Raw genomic sequence first — 22,511 nt, forward strand, 5'->3', positions numbered from 1 at the left:
CCAACGAGGTCACCTTCCTGGAAAAGGATTCGGGCGGTCAGCTGCCTGGAGTGGGAATTTTTGTCAATAAACCCTCAGTTGCTGTCGAACGCTTGTGTGTATGTGTCGTCCTTTTACGTGTGGCTTTGCGTTCATTCATAATGATCTGCTGTCTCGCATTTTTGGGAAAACATCTAATTAAAAAGTTAATTAATTAATTTTAGGTAATTAGTCGCCCAGTATGTCACATGCTGTTTCCCACAGGACGTCTGCCTGATCGCGTAACCCACCCGCAGAAATGGCATCAGGGCTACTTTCACAGCTTTTTCAAAAAATAAATAAATAAATAAATAAAATCTGTAAAGGATAAAACTGAAAGAGAAGAAACCCTGTGTATATACCTACGGGGCGTTTCACCTAACGCGCGATTAATTCCTGTAAAAATATCTACCGCGGTCAGTGGTACTTATCCTTTGGGCTTCATTTTATTTACTATTCATTTTTCTTTCAAACTCATTTCAATTCAGTCTTCAATGCTGCTCAGGGATGACATTGCGTCCTGGGCAGATGTCGGTGCGACATATGCCGACATCTGCCTGAGCATCTAAAAAAAAAAAAAATAGAAGAAGAATATCGCGACGTAGCTTTCGAGGAGTATATCAGCTCACGGACAACGATGAAATGTTTGGCGACGACAAAGAAGTAAAAATTGGAGCGGCCAAGAGACCAACGGGCAGGCTGCTGCGTCTAGCAGAGCACCCATTATTAGTAAGTGGATCATCCTTCCACCCGTCCCGTACGGCCACTACCATGATCTGGGTGATGCTAGTCGTCATGAGCCTGCTTTCGGCCACCTTCTGCCGGGTACTCGTGCTCACCGTCGGTGCTCTTTACCCGGCTTATGCGTCCTGCAAGGCAGTCGACTCGCGAAACGCACGGCAATACGTCCATTGGATGATGTACTGGATCGTCCTCGCCTCCTTCCTCACCATGGAACCCATTGTCGACTGCATGCTCGCAAACATCCCGTTCTACAACCAACTCAAGATGGGCATCGTATTTTGGTTGCAGTCTCCTACGAACAAAGGGGCAAGCCTAATATTCCGCAAGGTCATCCTGCCTCAGTTCACGCGCTGTGCGGCCGAGATTGATCTTTGTGTGGCCAAAATTAATGCCGAAGCTGCTTGCGTCGGATCCACCGCTGCCAAGTACTTTGTGCAGGTGATCATTCGCTCAGTGCTGGACCACATGCGAGATTATAGCATTGCCGATCCTGCTGCTCTGCCTTCTTCGCAAAATGAGAAGTCTGAGAGGTCTGCGCAAGAGCATCGGAGCCCTGCGACACTAATATCCAGTCCGGTGAATTGACTGACTGTGTGAGAGTGTCAAAGTTAATCGGTTGAGAAATTTTTCTTCTGACGACTAGCTAGTTCGTCACGTCCGCGTCGTAATCTGTATCGGGAATGTCTGCGGAGAAATTCTGTAAACGTGACGGTGGAAGGGACATCATAAAATAGAGAAATTTACGGAGCTAGTATGCTTGTTTCTGCCTTTCCTTTCGTCTGTACTACTATAATATTGATGCGTGCTGGTGCCCGTATCACACAGAAAAAGAAATGAAGCACATCCCTGTGACCGTTTGCGGCGGTCTTCCTCGGTGAAAGATGTCAAGCCGTTTTTAGACAGACGTGGAGAAGGTAACTGTTAGGTCTGACAATTTTAAGTAAACGGACGGAAGAAGTTCGGCGGTCGAGTGACCACAACTGAAGTTCGAAATATGACATGATGGGTTGATGACTGATAACGCAATGGCACGGGCGGACAGCGTTTATACTATAGCAGTAAACGCTAGCAAAGTTCGACACTGTGAAATTACGCGACATCTACTATTCGGCAGAATTTTGTGTGTGCGTTTCTCTCTTTTTTTTTCCGCATTTCTGTTTGTAGAAGTTCGGTCTTGCATTTTGGGCAAAGAAGTGCGCCGTAAAAAACACTTCCAGTTGGGGTAGATTACCAGTTGAAACAGTCTTATCATGCTATTTTGGATGCGTTCAGTATACAGTTGACTCGTTAATGCTCATAGCTAAGAAGTTTATTCAGTTGAACAAGTTGCCTGCTAGTCTGCCAGAGCACGAGAGATAGCAAGTTATTAATTATTACGTTTTAACACCGGATGCCTGCAAAATAGGGTGCCAACGCACAAAACGATTGCGACTGGCCATGACGTCGTCACGCGTCTTGGGTCAGTCAAAATTCCTAACAACTCGACCGTTCCTTTCACGATAAAACGTTTTTGCAAGACTAAAATTTATGAAACCACGTTCCGTTATACACTAGACAGTGGCTTTATGCACACTAACGTTGTTACTGTACGCAAATAATGGGAGCGAGAATAGGCATTACATGGGCCAATGCGCTGTGGTGAACCCATTAAGCATAAAATGGCATTAATGGCATTAATGGCAGGATGCCGAGGTGAAGTTCTTGTACATATCAAGTTCTAAGTAATTCCACCAGTTCTTTGAACTTCAGCGTCCCCCCTCCTCCGTCCTGTGGCGAAGGACTTCCGACGCCCTGCAAGGAAGTTACGTATGAACGTTGAGGGGGGCAGTGGAACAAAAATGAAGAGAAAGGGTCAGGTCACGTGTATGAAACTGTGGGCGGTGCACAATTATCCTGTTACAGCGAGAGCTGTTAAGGGCTTACTTTCATGAAGATCCAGTCCCGTACGTCGCATCGCCGAAAACCCTTCTCTTCCATGACGCGAGATGAAGCGAAGAAACGAGAAAATGGGGCGCGACGCAGATGTGTTATTTCGGAGAGTCACGTAAGCTAGGACGTTGACGTCACGAGTCTCAGAGGATAAGTTGCAGCAGCGGTTGCCAGTTCACATGTCACGGCGTGTGAAGAGTTGCGCCGCACGCGTACCGGCTTCTCCGCAGCGTAGACGGCACCGGAGACGGCAGAAAAAAAAATCTATCACTGCAAGAAATCTACGCCCAATTCGAGCGAGTTTTCTGGAGTTCGAAGGCAGCATAAAATGAACATTTCATATAGAAATAAATGTTTGGCGAGACCTTATGATATCGTGGATCCCGACGTCCCCTGTAAGGGACTCCACAAAGAGGAGCAAAACGGAATTCTTTCTGACGTCCGGGAACTCTGTTCTCTTGATTTCCTTTCCTTGGGTTGACGGCACGGGAAGCACCCAAGAGCATCGGATGCCGGTCGCCTCAGAAAGAGTCCGCCGCTATAGGGGCAGTACGCCAGCAACACGTGGATTGCGTAAAACTCTCTTCCTACCTGCAATGAAAACTACGTACCTTTAAGTCAAATAGCGCGTAAACTGACGTACGGCAAGCTAAGGCGTTGACTACCTTGGCATCATCAAATAGCATTCACGCCATTCACGAGTAACAATGTGGAAAAAGTTAGTGTGCGTGCTGTTATGGACCTTCTTCAGCTGGGGAAAGGGAAGCCTGCGTCGTTCTCCTGATATTGGTAAGTAAACCTTCTTCTTTTTTTAATGCATATCTGCGTAATGTTTCGTTTGTGGAGGAGCACAATAAACGTTGCCTTGCATGAACTGTTACACACATTTTTTTCTTTCTCACATCACCATCACCAACGCTGTCACTTACGTATGCAAAGGCGATAGCGTACGATGCATTAAAGCGAAAACTTTTATTATTCGCACGCTTTGGAGTAAAATATTTTCAAACATTCTCAAGGCTCGTGGCAAAGCGGCGATATTGAGGATGGAAACGGAAAACTTATCAACCATCCAAACACGGAAGACCTCACTGAATATGACGGCTGGAACCATCAGGTATGTATAGGGACACAATATGTTATGAAGCCTATCTTCCCCTATCACGCGGACAGCCTTCAATGATGATTGAAACCAATGAACCATTGAACACACGCGTAGCTCCACCCAGCGCGCAACGCGTCAACCTGTCAGGGAGCATTGGGTCCAATGCTCGCTCGCTCGTCACAGTTCGTTCGTTTTCAAAAGAAACATGGTAAAATTTGGAATTCAGAGTGAATAAACCATTGATAGATTGCAGGAGGGAAGCACGAATTCAGCAAGTTTCGTTTTCAAAAGAAACATAGTAAAATTTTAAATTTGAAGTGAATAAACTTTTGATAGTCTGCAAGACCGCGCAGAGGACCGCGGTGGGTGGAAAATTTGTGTGGCGTCCAGTACAGCTTTCTATGTTCTGCTCTTGTGTGATTAGATTGCAACGGAAAGTCGAAGGTCCAGGCGGCAATCAAAGAACACCATGCCGAGTACGAGTGGAAGTTCCTCCTCCGGGCATCCCATACCGCCCGATCTCGTCAGACTGAGAAAGAGTAAGCACTGTTACACTCATGACGTCAATGCTTCGCAAAGTACAATTATAACCATCAAATTTGTTTTACCGGAACATAGTTAAAACGGCTTGCTTCTACACTCTAAGCAAAAAGTGTTTTTTTATCGTTTGGGGTAGAAGTGCGTTGTTCCAAATTTTCAACCCTTTAGGGGTAGAAAATGAGGGGTAGAAGCAGTTCTACCCCGCCACTTCTACCTCAGGGGTAGAACAGACCTACCCCATAGCAGACCTCGGCAAAAAAACTCATGAGTACGATAAATCGCGATATGCACAATCACAATCACCGAAGCGAAAAGTCTGACGTGATTGCAACCATCTTGACAAGGGACTTGCGATTATCTCACACTTGTGCGTAACGCGTTACTAGTAATTGCGTTACTTGTAATCAATTACTTTTGAGTAGTTTTTCGAGTAATCAATTACTTTTCTGAGTAATTGATTACTCAGTAATTGATTACTTTTCCGGCAGAGATTAGCTTATATCTCAGATGTTCTGCCCCAAGTCAAGCCCCTGGTGCCATCAGCCTTTGTTGGGCTGTTCTACTATAGCAAGCGGAGGTCACTGTAATAACGCTCTGGAATTTCAGAGTCTCTCTTCCTAATCTCTTCCTACACCAGTGTGATGGTACCTGAAACTTTGGAGGTTTAGTGAGTCATGGGGAAGCTCCACGCAATGCTCTGCCACAATCGGGTCAACGTCTTCCCGGGCATACAGATCTCCTTGTCCTACGTGTTTTTGTTTGTCTTGTTATTTCAGCTGTTCCGCTGTTGAACTTTTTTTTTTCCGAGGCACACAAAGACGATTATAATTTGCGTGAATGCAGAGTAACGACCGAAGTAACGCGTTACTTTTCTACTCGTTACCCAATTACATTTGAAGTTGAGTAATTGGTAATGGTAATCAATTACTTTTTCCACAGAAGTAACGGTAACGGTAATCAATTACATTTTTCGAGTAACGGGCACAAGTCTGGTAAACAAGGCGGATGCAACATGAGTGAGGAAGGAAGTTTTTACGGTTGCTCTCAGCTGTCATCTTATCTCGTTGGCCCGAGCAGTGCGATCACACTGTGGTGCCGCACGGCGGTGCGGAAAAGCAATCTCAATACAACCGGACTACAAAATGGCGCGCTTCATGTAATGATTTCGTGAGTGCGCCATCACTAGCTGCGGCGCTTTGAAGGCCGCTGCTCTTTGCTTGAAATTGAAAGAGCTCGCGCTTACTTTTTTATTTATTTATTTATTTTTTGTGGCATGGTCGATTATTTGTATTGTATCCTGTATCGATGCCGATCACGTTTTTATAACTGCTTCCACCAGACCTTCAAGATAACCACAATTTGTCCTGTTACCAGAACACTTGCTTGTACACGAACTCCCCTGCATGTCACTTGCTGAATACTGCATGAAGCACAGTATTTAGTATTTCCGGAGCCGGCGACAAACCCGTGGCACAATAGTGCATCGTACGCTATCGCCTCTGCGTACGTAAGGGATAGCGTGATGGTTCTGCGCACTGCGCGAAGGTCTCTTGATGTATTTTGCGTACGCAAAACCGCCAGCGCTATCCCTTAGATACGCAAGGGGGTGAACGTGAACGTGAAACGGCTCGGCACTTCCTACGTTTGTGTGCTCGCATTCCCCGTCACCCGCTCCTCAGGAAAATTCGATACCGCCCTGAAAGCGACTTCTATCGAGTAGCGCAGAGGACACTCCAGACTCTCACTGGCTTCATACCTAAGGACATTATACCGCCGGAAGCCCCCTGGTCTCTGCCGGTACCGCCGACTTTTGTAAGCCTTAATTCCAAACCTTCTGGAAAGAAGAGATCAGGTCCCCCCTCAAGTCCTCCGAGCCCATTCTCACGCTCTGGTAGACGAGAAGTTTTCTACGTTTACGGCAGCATATACCGATGGCGCATCCCGAAACAACAAGTCCGCCTGAGCATTCGTCATACCATCCGAAGGCGTAGTGCACGGACGACGCCTTTCACATCCAACCTCCTCCACAGCTGCGGAACTCTATGCCATCCTTTTCTTTCTACCACACATCGCTGATTTTACACCGCGGGAATGGGCAGTCTTCACATACTCCAAATCTGCACTTCAAGCTATTGAAAATTCCGGCATACGAGGCCCATCCGCACCCCTAGTCACAGATGCGTTAATGGCTTACCACGCTATCTACGCAGCAGGCCACAGGCTAGTTCTCCAGTGGGTTCCAGCCCATTGTGGTGTTGTGGGGAACGAGCAGGCCGACAGCGCTGCAGAAGCAGCACTCTCGTATCGGAAACGGACCAGTATTGTTCTGCTGAGAGGAGACCGCCGTTCCATTCTGCGACGCCTCGTGACACCCCTGGCTTCCCGCCAATGGACAACCGACATTCTCCCCCCCCCCCCTCTATGTTGAGCCGAGTTGATTCAACGCTCGCTTTCCGCATGCCACGAAACACCTCTCGTCAAGATGCTGCATTAATCCACCGAATGCGCCTCGATGTGGCCTTTACAGCTCAGTGGCGTTACCGCTTGAGACAAGTTGACTCTCCCACCTGCTGCCACTGTGTTGCTCTTGAGGATCTGGAGCACATTCTTCTTCATTGCCCCCACTACCAACCTTAACGAACCGCACTCTCTGAGCCTCTTCGTCAGCTGGACTCTCGCCCCTCCTCCCTATCGAAATTGCTTGGCCCCTGGCCCAATCCAGTCCAGCAACGATCTGCGCTCAAAGCTCTTGTGACATTTCTGGACACCATCGAACTTCGATCGTTATTGTGAAGGGGCTCGTTATTTTATTCCCCACATCCCCACGAGCAATGGGGTAGGGTATCGCCTCTGACGATGAACCTCCCCACTCTCCAAAGTCAAAATAAAGCAAGCTTTATTGTCAAGCTGTTTGGCAAGCTTTCGTTTGTCCCATCCTACAGTTGGCAATACAAGTCAAAATAAAATTGTAGTTGTTGTCTTATTAGTGGTCAGCCTCCCTTTTAATACGCGGGTTTGCTCTGTCCTGTTCGTGTAGATGAGACGTATGGTATGGATACAATGATGCTCAGAGACAGATATGATAAAAACATCACCGCCGGCAACGGGGTATAGCTACTCATCATCATCATTTAGATAAAGTTTGGTAAGAAGCAACTCAAAACGACAACGAGAAAAGCTGCATCTTCCTGTTTTTTTACATGTTCTCTTACGCTTCCGCGCGCTTCCAAACATCTTCATAAATGTTTGCCGTCTTTATTGAATCATTCGCAGCTTGCGGCATCGAATCCGAAACACGGATTGCCGGAGGACGAGACGCCAACTGGAGCCACTGGGGCTGGATCGTAAGCGAATATCATTTACCACATGCCAAACGAGGCTTGTGCAGTGACATCACGTTTTGCCACGTCACTCGGGAAAACATATTGCCCGCACCGGAGTCACAGTAGGAGGGCATGTCGTGAGTTGTTGCAGTATGCGTCCAATTACGAGGGGATAACTGTAGAAAACACACGCTGTTGCCTCATTCGGCCCGAAGTATGACGCCTGTGACGCATCCCCGTGTTTTCCCGAGTCACGTAACCCCCCCCCCCCCCTTCCATAATCCCCCGTAAAGTCCGGAGGATACCCCCTAAGATTTTGTGTGATTGCGCAATATTTTGTCGAACGCATGTATATATACACACCCTTGCGGAGCCTCGGCCCCCCCCTCCCCCACCCCATCCGCTTAAAGGCTGCGCGTAACTATATGTGAAAGAGCCTCTTTCAAAAGCCCCTCTTACTATAGCCTTACTGTTGTTTGTCCAATCACCACCACCCCTCTCTACTACTTTCTCTTCTTTCGTTTCTACGCAGGCGGGCATCCTTTACAGCAACAACTACGAGCAGTACTGTGGTGGAGCCCTCATCAGTAACCGATACGTTATTACAGCTGCACACTGCACTGACGGGTGAGATTACCCACGCGGAGCATGATGACGCAACGACACCGTTAAATAAAAACTGGGCTTCGCGAGGTTGTTTAAAATTTATCGGCAGTCTGAAGGCTGGACTTAAAGAGACGTACAATATTGCTACATCACAGTGCAGTTAACAGTTTAGGACATTTGGCGGTCCATTTCCGTTTCCGTGGTTCTGGTCAATGATAAAGCTGTCGTCAGCCTAAGTATTGTACAGAAGCAGATACATATGAAGCAAAACTAGTTATGGGTCGTTCCGCAATGTCGGTTCTGCCCAGGCCAGGGTCCCGACCTTCAACTTGTCGTCAGGGATCGGAACCGGTATTTTTTTTTCGGTCCGGTTCGGGTTCGGGTCCAGGTATATTGGTTCGGTTCGAGTTTAGCTCCGCTGAACCGAAATTATCAGCTTGAACTGGTTCAGGTATATCGGTTCGGTTCAGGTTCGGCTCCGGGAGAAACGAAAAAACAAAACAACAAAGTGTCATGGTCGGGACACTTACAGGGATTGGAAGCGTTACTTTTTTCGGTCCTGGTTTAACCGGTTCATCGGCAGTAATTTTGCTACATGAAAGCGAGCTCACCCTTACCGCACACGGTTGTAAGAGAAAGGTGTGAGATAATCGTTCCAGGAAGCGTCTACTGCTGCCTCGCCACGGCCACTTGCTTCACAAGACGAAGCGTTCTTAGGGAAACGCACGAAGTTTTGCATAGTTTCGGTTTCACTCTTTGCCACTTCGTTGAACAACAACAACAACAACATATATATTGTGAACAAGATGGTTAGGGCATCCGAAGGGAGTAGCAGGGCTCTGATAAATTATTGTATTGCACTCCCGTGGTCGTCTGCTGAAAACGAAAAGCGAAGTGCTAGAAGACTTTTGGCAGAACCCGATCAGGACCCTCATTTGTTCCGGCAAAAACTGGCGATACAATCACAAACTTTTATTCTCATCTTTTATCGTACAAAAAATAAATAATAAAAAAAAGTCGGTCGATAGTACAATAGGTATTTCACCTCTGAGCCGATTCCCGAACCGGTAACCTTATCAGTTTTTTTGGTTCAGTTCCGGTTCGGTTCAGGACAAGCAAAAAAAAAAAAAATTGTTCGGGTTCGGTTCGGTTCGGGTTCGATGGAAAATAACGTTTCTTTCCGGTTTTCGGTTCGGGTTCAGTTCCGGTTTAGATCCCTGCTTGTCGTTAACCTATAACGCGTTAAATGCATCACTTCGGCCCGTGATTCGCCACAAGCTGCCTTGCGCCAGCCCACCAAAGCGGCTTTGGGGCGCGCGAACTTAAAATATAACGATAACGATCGCTATGTGAGCGTTCAAGATGGCCCAGGACTGGGAGGTGAAGCGCGTTCGAAGCCCGACATCTGCTGTGCAGTGTCTGAGCATTTTCCATGGATTTTCCTCAGTCGTTTCTAGACCAATGTCGGCGCACTTGCCCGTGAAGTCGGCCAAAGATGAATGCTACCCTCGAGCAGCCACGCGACAGGCAGAATAATCGGTATACATATATAAATAAAGAGGGCTACTCGCAGTGCACAGCAGCCTTCGTCTGAGCTGAAGATTTGGCGTCGAGGTGTCGATGTGCCCGCTCGTCATTTACTGATACTAAGCCAGCCGGTACAACCTCCTCATGTGCACTATTTGAAACAGACAAGGTTCCCACGAACAACACGGCGTCAATTTGCACAACATTTGTACTAGAATAGCAGTCCAGAAATCCCCAGGTTTGAAATAGAAGGTGCCTACGTAATACGATTTAAAGCAACACCATACCGATGTGATAGTAGCAATAAGACGTGCCAAGATGTCATTACGTGGCATGACACTCATTTTTCCCCACTCTCACGCACCCTTTGTAATTCCGTCTCTAGTGCGTCGTTTACGACTTAGCGTCGCATTCACCCCTGCACTCCGGTATAGGCTGGGCCACAGCACCACGGCGCTGTGTACAACTTGTGGTTTACCGGCAACAATCCGACACATTCTCGAAGACTGCAGCCAGTACAGACGCGAGCGACGGGTCTTTAAATCTCAACTTGGAATGCTGGATCAGAGGCCATTCAACATCTGCAAAGTTCTCGGCCCATGGAGTAACCCTGGACACCAGTGCCGTGCACTTGGCGCCCTTCTTTCCTTGCTGAGGGCCACCGGCCTCCTTCACGAACTGTAGGGATTTCCTTCCCTCGTCATCCTTTCATGTGAACTTTTTTGGAATGGGGTAGGGTCCTGCACTCAACGCAGGGAAACATCCCACATCATCATCATCCATTCATCTATGTTGTTGTTGTTGTTGTTGTTGTAATTCCAGCTCTCACTGATTAATCACTCCGTACATGCCGCTTTCACCGCTTGAGGGTTGGTGCCAAAACGACATCCGGTTTCACAGCAAACACGCTCTGCGCCAACCTGTGCCGATCAACACAGCTATCGCTTCTGATTTGAGGAGAGAGAGCGTCGTATACGCCTTTTTGTGGCAATTCAAACAGCCACAAAAAGGTGTACGCCTCCCGTTTTCAGCAAATCAGGAAAGCGAAAGATATAATTCCTCATGGCAGCTAGTTCAGAGCGTTTTTAGTCACGGAAGGACCGCAAGTCTTCGTGGCGAAGTTCCGGTGGGGGCTTGTTTATGTTTACCCGAGAATGTCATATCAGGACCGTTAATGACACTCATTTCATTTGTGTCGCAACGTTCCACGTGTCCATTAATTCCCATGTCGATGCTGTCAAAGTCTCACATGTACTTTTTTTTTTTTTTCATCACAGGAAGGCGGCCTCCGACATGAAAGTTTTACTGGGCAGGAACGACCTCAACAGTACTGCGGGTCGAATTTTTAATGTTTCGCGGCTACGACAGCACCCGGACTTCCAAAGGGACACCCTTCAGAACGACATCGCTATTTTACGACTGCAACAGCAGGCCAGATTCGACGATAATATTCGTCCTATTTGCCTGCCATCCAGCAGAGATGTAACATTCTTTGGCAAAAGGGCCCATGTAGCTGGATGGGGAAGTCTCTTTCACAGTAAGCACCGTTGTCTCGCGGCGTAAAGCCCCGAGTTATTATCTTTCACTGTAAGGACGTGCTTTAATGCATGTTGCACGGTATGTGAAACACTCCGACTTACAACTACTTTGGCATTGTGTGGTGGCTCCCTCTTTCGTACCATCTATCAGCATACAAGGTGTCCCAGAAAGCGTGTCATTAAAATATAATTAAAAAAACTACGCCACCTAGAATCATGCGGTCGACGTCATTTGTTCTTACTAGGTGTTCGTCACCTCCTGATATGAATGTCATAAAACTTAAGATAGTTTTATTATGTCAGTTTTTTACAAATCGAACTCTGAAATTTACCAAGCAAAGGTCGCTTTTTTACGCCACCAATGCGTTTCGGACGCGTGCCGAATTTATTCAGGTTCATGATAATTGACATGGATATTGAGGAGCTATCCCATCGGGAAAAAAATAGCCGAACATCATGCGTTCCGGAGCGCAACAGCTTAGCGCTGGGTCACTTTTTGCGCGCCTTCGCTCTCAGTCCACTGAAAGGAGGTTGCCAAACCCAGCCCACACAGGGTACAAACACACTCAAAATTTCAACGTTCCACAAATGAATTTCTTTATTTTCTTGCTTCGGTACCAGACAGGTATGGCTTATCGCATCAGCTTCCGTTGGTATAATGCCTTCACTATCCCCACTTCATGAATTCACACTTTTTCTGCTATCCCTGTGCGGGCTAGGTTTACCAACCTCCATGATAGGCAAGCCTGAGCCATGGGTAAGACACGTAAACAACAAAACACGAAGGCTCAAAAAGGCTTGCCTATCTTGCTTGCAAAAGGCTCAGGCTTGCCTATCGTGGAGTCTATCCACCAGCTAGCCTATACATCTACGCCATTCTATCTATTTACCTCTCCTCTCTCGTATTTTATCTCCTTTCGTCGTACTGAGCGCGAAGGCGCAAAAAATCTGGTCCAGCGCAAAGCTGTTGGCACTCCGAAACGGATGATGTTCGGCTATTTTTTTTCGATGGGATAGCTCTTCAATATCCGTGCCAATTATCATGAACTGGAGTAAATTTGACAGGCGCTTCAGATTGCTAGCGTAAAAAAGCGACCTTTAATTTGCACTCTTCCGAGTTCAGTTCATAAAAATTGCCATAATAAAACTTCAATGACATTCACATCAGGAGGTGGCAAAACCTTGTAAGAACAAATGCCGTTGACCGCGTGGTTCTAGGAGGCGTACTTTCTTAAAATTCTAATTCAATGACACGTTTTCTGAGACACCCTGTATATATGTACGTATACAAGGTGCTTGCTCCAACTAACGTGTACCAACATTTTTTTTTATGAAGGAATGTTCTACGGGAATGAAACAAAGTGAATGTTTTCAGCAGTCGTGAATCATACATAGTCGCCAGATGGGTTTCTACCCATCTGGCGACTATGTATGATTGTGGGTCAACAACAGGGGATTATGTGAACACTACGTTCACATAATCCCCTCCACACTCTAACAAAGCAGCCATTCACTCCGGCCGTAGAAGCCCGTACGGCACCTTTCTTCCCTCCGGGCTGTTGACCCACAATTCGCACAAACCTTTAAACACGTCACACCTAACCCTTTAAATACCATGCCAATGATGAGGACGGTGCCCAGAAGAACAGTCTCTGTTCGAAATATCGGCGGCTTCTGTCCTGAGGCAACTCCCTTCCTATACATAGCCGCCAGTATTTTTCTCGCTGGCCCTAAACAATTTATTTGCTAACATTTAAAGTATTGCTTTAAGGGCCGAGGTGTCAATTAGAAAGTTACTTTGAAAAACACACGACCGAAGTGTAATTAATTAGGCATAGTAATAATAAAAATTCCGGAAGAGCGAAGAGTCTCTTTTTAAACCTTAGTACATGATAGCTCGGGCACTTCGAATAGCAAATACTTCAACAGCAATTGCTGTATGCCGTTGTACTACACTGTCTCCACTGTCTACACTGTGATAATCAGCCAATCAATCAATCAATCAATCAATCAATCAAACAAACAAAAAATTCGTTTCTTTTTTTTTTTTTTTTTTGTTGTTGTTGTGGTGTTTGGCGGGAAAGGGACAGTAAATGCTGTTCTTAGCTTTGGATTTTCTAGCTTTTTTTTCCTGAAACTGGGTTACATTATCATTGCAGGAGGACCTTCGAGTCCAAAGTTACTGGAAGCTGAATTAAGAATCTGGAACAATACGGAGTGCCAAGGAGTTTTTCCTCAGCGAATTATTAACACCTTCCTGTGTGCTGGAAACAGAAAAGGAGGAGTTGATTCGTGTCAGGTAAGTCGAAGCTAAAGCTCCGGAGTCGAGGAAAACGTGCGGCTGTGTTGTCAAATTATTCAGCATTATAAAGTTTTCTCCTCGAAAATCATCGTCGCTCTGGCGCAAAGAAGAAAATCACTTCTTCTAGTGGGCAAGATAATGAGTGCTGGAACTGCTGAAAGCATGCGGGTAGGTTTTAAGTTTTAAAAATAAGTAAAATCATATAACTGACGTAGTTTACGCTATAAGGGGGTATATGTTTATTAAGAAAAAAAAGCAAGGAACGTTATAAGAGCTTTAGTTTACGCTCCCCCAATAAATACGGCCCCTCCCTTAGTTTTGCACAGTAGACATCTGTAATCCGTACCAGCTGTGTGGGGAAGACCCAGGAACGAATGGTCTTCAACAGGCTCAGCTGGTACCAGAGTACCGGCTTTTTCCCGGCAACAATGATGGGGTTTCGCCCAAGCCGGTCGTCACTTGATAGTGTCCTTACTCTCGTCAGTGAAGTGCAACAGGCTTGGGCGGATGGCTTCCTGTCCACCGCTGTTTTCCTAGACGTTAAGAAGACTTATGACAGTGTCCAACATATTGTAATTTTGCGAGCACTCCAAGATGTCAACGTAGGATTTCTTTTCCCACCATGGCTCCGAGACATCCTCACAGACCGTTCTCCTTTTGTACGCAGTACGAAGGGGGACACTGCTTCGCGCCACGTCCAACGAGGTGTCCCGCAGGGCAGCATACTCAGGCCCCTATTGTTCAATATCGTCATGGCCTCCCTGCCAGCACAGCTGCCTAGTCACACTCACGTTACACTCTATGCGGACGATATTTGTATTTGGACATTTGCTCGTCGTCGTGATGCGATCCAACGTCGTCTGTAAGGCTCCTTGGACACAATCTGTCATTATCTCGCCGACCGAGGCCTAACTAGCTCACCTGCAAGACTGTAGCCATGGCCTTTTCACGAAAGTCATTTCACAAGTACCCACTATCCCTTGCTGAATCGCCCAGCACATTTGTCTCGACCTGCCGTTACTTGGGTTTTACCGTTGACCGAGGCTTGACATGGTCTCCCCACGTGAAGACACTTGTTGCCAAATCTTCAAGTCTTTTTAACGCCCTTAAGCGTATCGCAGGTGCGTCCTGGGGCCCCTCCTGCCGCGACCTCCACCGAGTTCATATACGGCTCTCCTTTTGCCACGCTACGGTACAGCTTCCCTATCCTCCATGGAATCAGCCCTATCCTAGAATACATTGCTGGCCTGCCACCTGAGAAGTCCTGGGTTGTCCTCACTGATATCAGGGCCCCTCCTTCTTTTGCTGTCTTCCCGCCCCGCCAGCATGATCATCCAGGCATACAATCGGCTCTGTGCCAATGGTCACGTTCTTTCTCTGCAATGGATTCCGTGTCATGTGGGCCTATCCCGTAATTCATGCCCAGATGCGGCTGCACGACGTACTGCTCAAGTTGTGACTCATACCACCGTACATCTGCCTCTTACTGTTTCTGCCTGCCGTCTATCTATGCGCCGGCGGTGTGCTGCTCGTGCCCAAGCGTTCAGAGCTGAGGCTGCCTCATACAACAGTCACCTGCAATTAATCGATCCCTCAGTGGACTCTTTTATTACGTGTCGCTGCACTCGTCACGAGGAATGGCTCCTTCATCGCCTCCGTCTAAACGTTGCCCACACACCCCCGCATCTGTTCAAAATGGGTCAATCCAGCACTACCCTCTGCACTAGCTGTGGCGTGGTGCTGATATTCTCCACCGCATCCTACACTGCCGGCAACACCTTCTGCACCGTGACGCCCTCTGTCGTCGTGTATCTCAACTTGGCTGCAGCAATATAACATTGGCTACATTACTGGGTCCCGCTCTTCAGCCGACCCAGTGGCCATCACAACTGCGCTCCTCCGCTTTCTCCGCCCTTCGAACCTTGTCAACGCCTTGTGATTGTGTGACCTTGTGTGTTTTTCAGTTTCTTTTCTTTTTCTTCTTTTTCTTTTCATTTTTTTTAATAGCAATCGATCTTTCTCTGGCTGACCTTTCATTTCTTTTTTGTTAATAAACGTATCCCTCCCCGTACCGTGCAGTGCTTGCGTACCTCGTATACTGCTCACAGGAAAAGATACCTGCGGAGGGAAGACGATATGTGAACAATGGCCTTCCGAATGAGTTTTGAATCGTTTTACGTCTCACGGCATATGGAAAGCGCGGCAATCGAATAACTCGTGTTTTTGTGCAAAGTGCTGTCTTCAAGTATCTCATGGAGGTCTGGCCCAAGCTTCCTCCGTTCATAATCCACCCAACAGTTCTCACAACCCCTCCATGGTCGCTTCCGTTCCCATGACTCTGGTTATCTGTCCCTGGCCTCAAGGTTCCAAAGCATCAAGCGCCACCTTTAGTTCTTCAACAGTTGGCAGCGGACATAATGCACCTTTAATATTCCCGACCACACTGCCGTCTTCACTGATGAATCACATGGAACACATGGAAGTGTTCGTCGTGTGTGTGAGTGACTGACTGAGAGTCTTTGTCACTCATTGGCTTTATTGTAGATAGCCATTTGTGCTGATCTGGAGTAGCCGGCTCTCGTAATGAGTGTCTGTTTCTCCATTTTTTTTTCTTTTCTAATCAACTCATCTCAACTCGTGTGCTTTTGTCGTCCCATCTGATGCAGCCTCGCGTGAGTATCGTCTCTCACATCGGACGTCATCAACATCGGCGGAGCTCTACACCCTCCTGCTCTTTCTGCAGCAGATATCCTAAGTTCCTCCGCGTGTCTGGGAGATCTACACAGATTCAAGGGTTGCTCTGCAATGTGTGGCAACCATGGGGCTTCATGGGTCGCTAGCCCCCATCGTAGTAGACATTCTCCACCATGTTCAGCGTCTACTTGATGAAGGTCGTCATATATCCCTGCAGTGGATTCCTGGTCACTGCTGTTTAACAGGCAATGAGGAGGCTGACAGAGTAGCAACGGCTGTTCATGAGCCCCCGACAGCCGTGCCCATTGTGCTGTCGAGAGGTGTCAGAGAGAGAGAGAGAAATACATGATGACGATGATATGGGGATGACTTCCGCTCATTGAGCAGAATGCTACCCCATTGCTATTGGGGGAAAATGAGAGGATGGTGATGAGGATGATGCTGACGACGCTGACAGGGTTTTAGAGAGAGTCGATGAGGCCGGTAGTTTGCAGGAATTTGATGAAGGGTCGTAAGACGGACATCTGCGTTCGTGTGTCCCATGGTCCCAAAATGAGTCTGAGGTCAAGGGGTCGGCTGTCAATCCGCGCAAGGTCGTTTGCCAACAAGTGACGCTCCCTCCTATGGGTGGCACATGCGATGATCACATGGTCCGCGGTCGCTGGCACACCACACTCCGGGCACAAGGGACTACTGGCACACCCTATCTGGTAACGGTAGTACGGCGAAAAGGCAACATTCAGCCGTAAGCGATGTAGGAGGGACTTAATGGCGCGCGGTAGAGATGTCGGTAAGCGACACGAGAATGTTGGGTCTACAATTCCCAGTGTGGTACTGGCCGGGACATCCCGACGCCATTGTTCGACGGATGAGGAGGCAGCCCAGTCACGAAGAAGGGACCGTCTGTCCCCCCTTGGGAGAACAATCGGGACACACTTGCCCTGGTGGTGAGCGGCCGCTGCGGCAGCGTCGGCAACGTGATTGCCAGAGATTCCGCAATGACCCGGAATCCATTGAAAAGCGATGGTGTGGCCGTGGGCAGTTATGGACTTCAGTAGGCGTAGAATGTTTATCACAAGTGTGGCCAGTGAGCCGCGGAGACCTGAGGTTTTCAGGCATCGAAGAGCTGACTTGGAGTCCGTACAGACTACCCATCGCCGTGGATCGCAGGTGGCCGCATATTGTAAGAACAACAGGATTCCGTACAGCTCGGCTGAGGTCGAAGAGGTGCGATGGGATAACCGGCAACCCCGGGTGAGCGGTATCGAGGGTACCACAAAAGATGAGGATGACGAAGTTTTCGTTGAGGAGCCATCCGTGAAGACCGTGCAGAACCCATCATATGCGGTGCCGATGAAATCCATAGTCAGTTGCTGTAGTACGAGGTCGGGGTAGCTCCTTTTGTTGTCCGTGATCCCTGGGACAGAGGCGGTGACGCTTGGCGACGGAAGTGTCCACGGGGCCGTGCTTTCAGCGGCGGGGCTGATAACGAATTTCGGAACGCGGGATTTGAATGACATTATACATCCGTGGATCGGCGTGCTGCGCGTTGCCCGAAGTTTCCGGATGAGCGGGTGGTGGCGATGGTGTGCAATCAGGCGGAGATACTGGCGCACAGTTTCTGTATTTCGGAGAACTTCAAAAGGGATGTCGCGGGCTTCCGCAACCACTAGCCTTGTCTCGGCCCCGCGGGGGACACCGAGGCACACCCGTAGGCTCCGTGCCAGCATAGCGCGGATCCTCTGTGCTAAGGTGCTGGGGAGATCGTGAAGCACAGGCAGACTGTAGGCGACTGTGGCGCGAATCAAGGCGTTATGCAGCATCAGGAGGTCCTTCTCATCGCGTCCCCACCTCATTCCAGCGAAGTGACGGATGACAGCGGTCCAGCGCTGAACTTTCTTCTCCATGCCATCGATGTGACGTTTCCAAGAGAGGCTAGTGGTTAGAGTTACGCCGAGGAATTTGTGGTGCTGGACATTTATAAGTGGCCTGTCCCCAATGTGCAGACGGCATCGTTGCATGGATTTGCGGGAGAAGGCGAGTGCCGCACTTTTCTCCGCTGATATTTCCATCCCTGCTCGGAGCAGGTAAGTGTGAATGTCGTCCAATGTAGCCTGGAGGCGTTGTCGAATGGCAGGGCGAGATGTACCAGTTGACCAGATGCATATGTCATCGGCGTAAAGGGACAAGTTGACCTTCCTTCGAATGCAACTCTTAATGCCCGCCATTACAACATTAAATAAGAGCGGGCTCTGGACGCTTCCTTGTGGAACACCCTGAGGGACCGGGAACAAGTCGGTGTCGCCTTGTGATGTGCGGACGAAGACGGACCGTTGATGGAGAAAGTCCTGGAGCCAACATAGTGTACGATGCGAGAGACCAGCTTGGTAGAGATCATGCAAGATGGATACGTGACTGACCGTGTCATACGCCCTTTTGACATCAAGAAAAACGGCGACGGAAATCTTCCTGCGCTGTTTACCAACTTGCACAGCTGTGACGAGATCAACTACAGAGTCCATTGAGTTACGGTAACGGCGAAAGCCGCTCTGCTCCTGGGGAAAGAATCCATGGCTCTCAAGCCACCACTCAAGCCTCCGTAGGACCATTCGTTCCATGACTTTGCCCAAACAACTGGTGAGGGTAACTGGGCGAAATGAAGACAGCTGAGACGGGTGCTTTCCTGGTTTCAAGAGCGGCACCACCTGACCTACTTTCCACTCCAAAGGGACCTGTCCGCTTCTCCACGAATGGTTGTACATGGCTAACACAGCCTTGAGGGACAGAGTATCCAGGTTCCTAATAGCAGCGTAGGTGATACCGTCCGGGCCAGGAGATGACTTTCTACTCGAAGATGATACCGCCGTGAGGAGTTCCTCCATGGTGAAATCCATGTCGAGAGGGGGTATTGATGGCATAATCACCTGTTCAAGGGTAGACTTCAAGCAAGCTGTGCCTGCCCGGTGCTCAGCACAACGACACACGTCCGCAGCTCTCGTAATGAGACGACAAAATTCTGAGGCAACCAGCTTCTCCGAAGAGGACGTGGATAGGGCCAAGGACCCTAAAGGATTTCTAACTGGATGAGTTTCCTTCAGGCTACGTGCAATTCTCCAGATCCGGGCAGGGCTTGCAAATGGGGACAGTGTCATGCAAAATTGGCGCCAACGCTGACGGTCAATGTCCCGGAGTGCCTTCTGTACCTGTTTGCTGGCGCGTCGTGCTTCCTGGATGTCATGAATGTCGCCAGTCCGCCTAGCTTTGCGCTCTGCACGTCGCCGGAGAGCTCGGAGCTGTTCCACCCGGGGGTTAGTGCCTAAGTGACCAGGGGTCAAGCGGACTGACTTGGTAGAGAGCGCCAAAGAGCGAACAATCAGCTTTCCGACATCGTTTACCGAACGCAGGGATTCAGCTTGTTCCGCACAGGCAGTCCGGAAAGCGTGCCAGTCTGTTATCTTCACAATTCTGCAGCCAGATGCCGGGGGATAACGGTTATATGTTATGTAAATGGGGATGTGATCGCTCCCCCTAGAATCTAGATCGGTGTACCAGTGTAAGTCCCTACAAATATCTTTAGAGCAAAGAGAGACATCCAGGACGTCAGTAGAGAACGATCTGCCGATGAATGTTGGGGAGCCGTCGTTAAGTAGATGAAGGTCAAATCTCTCAATGATTTCCAGCCAGATCTTTCCTTTGCGATCGGTCTTGGGGCTGCCCCATACAGGGTGATGAGCGTTTATGTCGCCAACCACCAGAAAAGGCGGATCCAAGTCGTCGAAGACGGTCATCAAGTCAGTCTTCGAAACCGGTACCGATGGTGGTATGTAGAGACTAACAACGGTAAGAGTGATCTTGCCGAGACGAACCTTACACTTTACGCAGTCAAAAGGCAGACACTGTGACATTGGCACAACTGCAGACACGAGGTCCAGGCGGACAAACAAGACACTCCTATAAATGTCCGCGTCGCCCTGAGTAACCATGGCATACCCGCTTATGCTAAAGTCCTTCTTGACGTAAGCTTCGCTGATGGCCAAAAGAGGAACAGGATGTTTTAACAAAAAAGGTTTGACGTCAGGGAGCTTGTTTCGCAAACCGCGTGCATTCCACTGAATTAGGGCGGCACGCTTATATATTTGCTCCATGGCCGGAAAAGCATATGTCCATTACCATCAGGGCCTGCACTTCTGGTAGGTTCGCAGCCTCAGGGCAGCATGTCACAATTGCTTTCAAAGCGGCTAGAACTAACCGCAGAATGGTGCTAGTGCCAGTGGCAGTATCTTGCGCGGGCTGGGGCTGCAATTGCCTTATGCGACGTGGTGTCTGGGGTTGAACCTGAGGTTCAGGCGTCTTCCTTGGGAGCCGTACCAGATCAGCGTAAGTTGAGCCGTGTGTGGCAGCGGTTGAACGTTGCTGCGGCAAGCTACAGCTTCCCTTATCAGCCTGTGCTCCAATCCTGTCACACGAGTCGGACCGGGGCTTTGGTCGCATAATTAACTTTTTGGGGCCCACTTCTCGAGGTGACTTAAGGTCTGAGGCTGCACATTCTGCAGCACGAAAACCAGGCATGTAACGAGCGTCTTTAACAACAGGAGGCTTGTCGGCTGTGAGCACCCGAGCTTGGAACCGTCTGGTAGCTGCACGCTTTCGTGGGCATAACGAAGAGGTGTCAGAAGGACCCTACTAGCTGCGTGGTTTCAATCCTTGGCTCTGAAGCAATGGCGCCGGAACATCGCGGCTCAATCTCTCATGTATTCGGTAGACCCACATTGGTCGTTTTCTTTCGCTGCTCGTTTATTACGCCATTTTACCCTCCTGCGTAGACTCCGCCTCAATGTGGCTTGCACACCCCAATTCAAGTGCACGATCAGACGCTGTGACACGAGCCTCTGTTTCACCTGCGTTGTCGTGGCGAACACCCAGAACAGTCTTGTGGAATGTGCATTCTACTGCCTTCAAAGGCGGATACTATGTGATGAGCTTGCCCGTATCAGCAAGAGACAGCTCAACTTACCTGTACTCATTGGCCCCTATGAAGATTGCTCCATCGTCGGGTTCTTCACCTGCTCATCGACTTCCTCATGTCCACTGGATTGCTCCAGACTCTTTAATTATTTCTCGTATTTTCATCCTTCATCATCTTCATGTAATGCTCCACGTGCAATGGGGTAGGGTACCGCACCACCGCGGGTGAAACACCCCATTACATCATCATCATCTATTGTTGTTGTGTTTTTTGTGTTTTATGCTATACTCTGATCGCCATCATGTACTGTGTGTTCCATTCCAGGGCGACTCTGGAGGACCCTTGATAGTCAAATATCATCGTAAGAAGCAGTGGTTCCTTGCTGGTGTAGTGTCCTGGGGTTTAGGGTGCGCAAGTCCTGGTATACCTGGCGTCTACACTAGGGTCACCGAGTTTCTCGACTACATTTATGAGCACGCTGTTTAATAGGCCAACGTCGCCAAGCATCCATTGGCGGATGTGCCGTGTTACACCATCACCACCACCACCATATCTTGCGGTGGACAGCAGAAGACAGCACTCTTGGACATCCAGCAAACTCTCACCAGGATGTTTTGCCAAAACACTTTTGGAATGAAATTACATTTTTTCCTGACGCCTTTTAATGTTTTGTGAAATCGTATGCTTTTTTTGCATTGGTACTGTGGCGGTAACAGAATTTCAGCGTGCCACAAGGCATCTGGCGATCACGTGGTGGATCACCTCGTGCATAAACACGGGTTTTGCCTGCAAACACACTCACTTCTTAAATTCACGGTCAGTGCCGGATTTAAAAGGGGGAGGGGCAGACCGGGCATATCCCCCGGGGATCCTTATTTCTTCTGTAAACGATATGGCTTTAGGTTCTCCCCAAAATCACGTATGGAGCAAGCAGAGCCGTAGCGACAGGGGTGCGAGAGGGGCAGCCGCACCTGCGCCCTCGCGAGAGAGGGCGCTGAAGGGCAGCCCCTAGCAGGTTGGTTGGACAGGATAAAGCGGGAACGAAGAGAATTTGAACTTACGATCTGGGCAGTGCAAATAAGCGTTTTTTTTTTCATCTTTGTTTACAGGGCTTCTGACGGCAGTGGGTGAGGAGGAGGGGGCGGGGGCGCTTCTGACGTACTCTGCCCTGGGCGCAAACTTGCCTCGCTACGGCTCTGGTAGCAAGAACTTTCGCGCA

At 48.7% G+C, this 22,511-nt stretch overlaps 2 protein-coding genes across 2 annotated transcripts; both read left to right on the forward strand.

Moving 5' to 3' along the window:
• Positions 1-660: 660 nt before the first annotated feature.
• Positions 661-1,347, forward strand: LOC135384999 (receptor expression-enhancing protein 4-like). The gene has a single exon (XM_064614176.1). It carries the CDS (start codon positions 661-663, stop codon positions 1,345-1,347), a length of 687 nt encoding a protein of 228 aa, XP_064470246.1.
• Positions 1,348-3,184: 1,837 nt separating this feature from the next.
• Positions 3,185-21,947, forward strand: LOC135385996 (venom protease-like). The gene is made up of 8 exons (XM_064615685.1): positions 3,185-3,480; positions 3,711-3,808; positions 4,221-4,335; positions 7,610-7,680; positions 8,192-8,286; positions 11,070-11,329; positions 13,490-13,629; positions 21,617-21,947. Exons 1-8 carry the CDS (start codon positions 3,399-3,401, stop codon positions 21,776-21,778), a joined length of 1,023 nt encoding a protein of 340 aa, XP_064471755.1. The 5' UTR covers positions 3,185-3,398; the 3' UTR covers positions 21,779-21,947.
• Positions 21,948-22,511: the final 564 nt, after the last annotated feature.

This window comes from Ornithodoros turicata, chromosome 2, assembly GCF_037126465.1.
Source record: "Ornithodoros turicata isolate Travis chromosome 2, ASM3712646v1, whole genome shotgun sequence".
In the NCBI taxonomy this organism is placed as follows: Eukaryota; Metazoa; Arthropoda; class Arachnida; order Ixodida; family Argasidae; genus Ornithodoros; species Ornithodoros turicata.

What these genes read in the sequence shown, in the direction of transcription:
- LOC135384999 (XM_064614176.1), top strand. Translation starts at nt 661, where the DNA reads ATGTTTGGCGACGACAAAGAAGTAAAAATTGGAGCGGCCAAGAGACCA.
- LOC135385996 (XM_064615685.1), top strand. Translation starts at nt 3,399, where the DNA reads ATGTGGAAAAAGTTAGTGTGCGTGCTGTTATGGACCTTCTTCAGCTGG. An exon ending in ATGACGGCTGGAACCATCAG is followed by an intron (nt 3,809 to 4,220) that starts GTATGTATAGGG and finishes TTGTGTGATTAG; the next exon opens with ATTGCAACGGAAAGTCGAAG. An exon ending in ATGGGGAAGTCTCTTTCACA is followed by an intron (nt 11,330 to 13,489) that starts GTAAGCACCGTT and finishes TTATCATTGCAG; the next exon opens with GAGGACCTTCGAGTCCAAAG.